General features: G+C 35.8%; 1 protein-coding gene across 2 annotated transcripts; it reads left to right on the top strand.

The window, feature by feature from the left end:
- Positions 1–2873: 2873 nt before the first annotated feature.
- Positions 2874–4881, top strand: LOC119084147 (alpha-tocopherol transfer protein-like). 2 transcript variants are annotated; one of them, XM_037193993.1, is made up of 4 exons: positions 2874–2967; positions 3938–4063; positions 4119–4785; positions 4845–4881. In XM_037193993.1, exons 2-3 carry the CDS (start codon positions 3973–3975, stop codon positions 4760–4762), a joined length of 735 nt encoding a protein of 244 aa, XP_037049888.1. In that variant the 5' UTR covers positions 2874–2967; positions 3938–3972; the 3' UTR covers positions 4763–4785; positions 4845–4881. The 2 variants fall into 2 exon arrangements, with proteins under 2 accessions (XP_037049888.1, XP_037049887.1); XM_037193992.1 differs by lacking the exon at positions 2874–2967 and having other exon boundaries at positions 3877–4063.

The raw sequence follows: 4881 nt of genomic DNA, 5'->3' as shown, positions 1-4881 counted from the left end.
AACAGCGAAACGCGATATTTTCATAATTATATTTTACTTCCGATGTTCCAAGTTGTGTATTTGATAAGTGGGGTGTTACAGCCCGTCCCGAAGGGGAGGGCTGTATTCCCCACTTGCAAATACACAGCTTGGAACCTCGTAAGTACAATGCTTTACGTGATTAGGCAATGTAAATGAAAATGAAACATGCCGTAACACGTAAAATCTATTACTTCTTTTACTGAAAGTAACGAATGTTGTTTGGAGCAAAATCTTTTACTTCGTTTTTAGCATACATTTTTCTACATAAGAACATGCTAGACAGAATGGTTGGCTTATTTTCTCGTCATTGTTGATTACAGATGACTACATAGATTGATATTAATTTTATTTATAGTTAGACAGTTTCCTAGCTGACATGGGAAAAAGAGTGGCTATGACTGATGTCATAATCCTTGTTAAAACAAACCACGAAACCGTCAAAATAATTATCCAGAAAACGAAATTGTAGGATAGGAACATCAAGAACTGGCAAACAAATCTGCATAAGAAGAAAAACACTTTCAAATATTTTGAAAGTTTTGAATAATTTGGAAAGGTAAATCACCGGATTAGTTTTTAACGTTATATTTCGGGTTGTAGTGAACTGATGATGTATCTATCGGTTGCAGCTTCCGGTTAAATTAAGGAAGTCTCCAATTTGCTTTGAAAATTGACCATCAGGAACTTTGGTCACACACCAAAGTCACATTTTTACTTTTTCCAAACTTTTTTTTTTCAATTTATTAAGGTAGAGTGGACTATGGAGAGTAGAAATAACAAAAAACAGGACGAAAATATTTAAAAAATTTTTTAGTGAAGGTACGAACGTGCTGGAAAATTTTCAGATTTTGATTTTTCGCCACTTGAAGTTGTTTTAGACTATGGTCTGAAAAGTGGTTTTTCGGGGTCTATGTACCACTAGAATTTTTTGTGGAACGGCTTCTTTCGCGATCCGCAGAATCGACCATCCCTAGTGTACAATTCCGGGAGTACAGAAACTCCAAAATCAAACGTAGCAAAGATTCACTCAAACAAAAAAATGGAATGTATGTTAACACGGTTTCACCACTACCACACGTATGCTTATACTGTTAAATCCGTATAAACACTCATAACTAGTTTTGTTTGTATGAGTGAACCAGCTGAAAATCAGCTGAAGTAACTTAGGCAGAAATTTGATTGCCCTTTGCTGTATTTAGGAAAGCAAAAGTATGACGCCCATCGGCGTAAAATTAGCGACGCACATCACTAGTTAATTACGCTATTAGCGAGATGCTCTCCCCTGTTAGCGTAAGAATCTACACTTAATGTATATGTTTCCGAGAGGTTAGCGGCAATGGCATACACAATCATAGTGACATGTGATCTTTCTTATCGCAATTATTTCCATCGACATTCCGCCAGATTTTGCTGACGATTAATATTTTGCATAAAATATTCCAGAAAAAAAAATTAAATAAAATTATTAGAAAACCACCTGTGTCAGATCTTTGCCGCTAATACTGCTAATTGCACCAGAAGATAATAAAAAGAAGGCATTTCGATTTAAGCGAAACCCAAGATGAATGTATTAATATGCCTCGAATACCATCACACACATCTCACAGAATATCGGAATTTTTGCTGCGGGTTTGATTATCCAATATAATTTCACTACGTCGTCCGTCGTAGAGGTTTAAAACATTTAATTATTGTTATTACAACCATAAGCTAGAAAACTGTATTTATTAATTCATTTATACGATCTCAACATCTATTGCATAGATACCAGACAGACGGTTATAATGGTTGATATTTAACGTTGGAACAGAGGCTGCTGACGGCTATTGGAATACAAAACATGAAGTGTGCATTTACTCGAACGTCTATTAACTATACAATAATGTAAAAAGAAAATCAAAATAATGAAGAAAAAAAAAATTACGAAAAAAAAGACGAAATCGAAATTCTCAATTAAGCACGCTCACCATAATTGGTAGCACAATAACAATTTTATAATGGGAGGTGTATCACGTTTGCTATGCAGTGCAGTTGATGGTCAATTTTATGTTGATAAAATAATTTAAATTTAATCATAAATTCGAAAACGTCCAGGTCTAAGAAAGCTACATATATGAATATATATAAGTGCAGAAGGAGGACATAACTAATCAGCAAATTATAAGAAAAATTAAATTTCGATGAGTCGTCTTTATTCCCTAAAGTTTGACAAATGTGTTACTTCTGACGAAGTCTCAAAAAACTTCTATTAACATCATCAGACGATGCTCGAAACGAAGCTTAAAATAATTAAATTTCATTTTTCTTACAATTCGCTAATTGGTCACGTCCGCACTCCGCATTTAGATACTTATATGCTCATCCGATGGGTATATCTTAACTTATCGTCGTTGAATAATGCTTTCTTATTGACTCATTGCAAAGCCAACTTGTGGTCGTACTAGTACATCAAAATATATGATAATGTATCAGTTAGTAGCACATCTACACATCTACTGTCCACATAGACAACAAAAATGATCGAAAATCTCTCACAACTTTGCTCTTAAATACCTAAATGTAAGATAATCAAATGAAGTAGAAGATTTTCATTCTAAAAAAATTACCGAAAGTAATAAAAGACCTCCTTGTATAGTTTGCATGCTTTGTCGTTTGAATACAGTTAAACCATATGACGATGACGTGTTACAAAATTGTACAATATACTGTGTCGTAGGTGTCCAACATATATAAAACAAAACATATGTGCTACATATGCTAGCCAATTATGTTGTTATGGTTGTTGATCAGCATATTTTTCAACTATGTTAATAATTCGATGATGTGCCAGTTGACATTGGTTCGTCGCACGGAATATATCGACATTCGAATAGAGTTAAGTGACCTAAAGCAAACCAAACAGAAAAATCGTTGGTGTATAATCAAAACATTTCTAGTTGATACAAAGTAGGTAGCTTTGAGAGAGATATTACACTGAAGTGAATTGTAAATCTGAGTGGAAGCGGGTGGGTCAAATGATGATTGTTTTTTTTTTTTTTGAGTGATGATGATTTGATTTAACCGAATGCAAGGTCACTGAAGAAATCATTACAGTCATTTGTTCTACAGAAATGTTTTACCCCATAAACATGAGGCTAAGTTACTCAACCGTGAAGTACATTAAACTTTACCTCATGTTGTATGTATAGTAATCTAATAGCATACTTTAACGTAGCCCAACACACAACGTTACGTACAGCTAAGGCGGATGCCGAGGGAGGTACGCGTTAAGTGTGTATTGGGCTATTTTGAAATGTGTTGGTGTAAACGTGAGTGAATAGTAGGTTGCATTGGATGCAGCAAAAGTTATTCATTACATGAGGTAAATAACAATTTTGTGATGAAAGCACACTTCCAAGTGTGTTTTTGAGTAGCAAGCTTCGGTAACTGAATTTGTATATCCGAGCCAAAGGCGAAAAACAAACTGAGCAAATTGTTCAAAAACACTCGAGTGAGTTGTTTCCGAAGTAATGTAGTACATAGCAGCATCCAATGTATTCTGGCTTACCTGCCCCATACGAAAGTTGATTTCCACGTTGGAAAATGATAAAAATTAATCAAAAGTTGTGCACATTTTAATGAATCATTTTCGCAGGGGACGAATTTCTATTTAATGGTCAACTTTCGAAAGGAGTAGGTAGTAAAGATCATTCTTTCCTGCCGATTATTTACTTTCGCGTTAGAAACTGATTAAACTAATTCGTTAGCAACATCGACTATGAAATTGTAACTTTGTGTAATTCCTAAAAATATTTTGGATCTATTTCGGAGTTGCACAAACTTCAGATTCCACGTAAATTACGTAATCAAGTTCACTACACACAGATACGAATTTCATCTAAATAACGACCTCAATTAACTAATTAATTAATATTAGCGAGGGCAGAGGTGACATCATCTGAAATTAAATAAATGGCTCAACCGAACATTCAAATACACAGCAAAGAGTTGAAAGAATTTGAGGATTTAATTCGAACGAAAAGCGACCTACCTCAGAGCATTGGTAAAGATTTTTTTTTCTTGCTTTTGTTTGAAAATAAAGCACAGTCTCACTCCAGACAAGTTACTGCTGCTCCGTTTCCTCAACGCACGTAGCGGCGATGTCGAAGAAGCCGAAAAGTTGTTGCGGAAAAATCTTAAATTCCGAAAAAAGTGTCCCAAACTATTTAACAACCGAGATGTGTCAAGCGATGCATTCCAAGAAGCACGAAAAGTGGCCCAAGTATTCCGGATGCCGAAAGTAACGCCTGACGGATACGAAATTGTTGTCTTCCGGCTAACGGACACAAATCCTCGCCACTTTATCACCAAAGACATTCTTCGCTCCAATGTTACCATGCTGGACGCTAGTTTTCTGACCGATGCTGATGCAGTGAAGGGATCGATTGGATTAGTTGACCTGACCGGATTTTCGTTCATGCATTTTCTGAAAGCATTCAGCAATCTTTCCCTGCAGAACTGGTATGGAAAATTTGTGCACCAAGCAGCACCCTGGAAACCGATTCGTGTTCATGCCGTTCATTGTCCAGGGGTTGTGAAAAGGTTTATATCGTTTGTTGGTCCGCGAGTTCGCAGTAATTACATGGAACTTCTACATTTCCACGACGACTACGAATTAAACGACGAAGCTTTGCCGAAGGAGTTCATTCCGAATGAGTTCGGTGGAACAGCTGGTAGTATTGATGACCTTCACAATGATTGAGTCAAATTTCTTGAAACTAAAAGGTTTGATAAAGTTACACTTCTCTTATGTGATACAGAAATTTGAACAAAATTTTTCTTAGGGACTACATCCTGAATGGCGACAATTGGATACTTGGA

The sequence above is a fragment of the Bradysia coprophila genome, unplaced genomic scaffold (genome assembly GCF_014529535.1).
Source record: "Bradysia coprophila strain Holo2 unplaced genomic scaffold, BU_Bcop_v1 contig_732, whole genome shotgun sequence".
Taxonomy (NCBI): domain Eukaryota; kingdom Metazoa; phylum Arthropoda; class Insecta; order Diptera; family Sciaridae; genus Bradysia; species Bradysia coprophila.
Note: the sequence above shows the minus strand (reverse complement) of the source record. Positions and strands in the feature narration are given on the sequence as shown.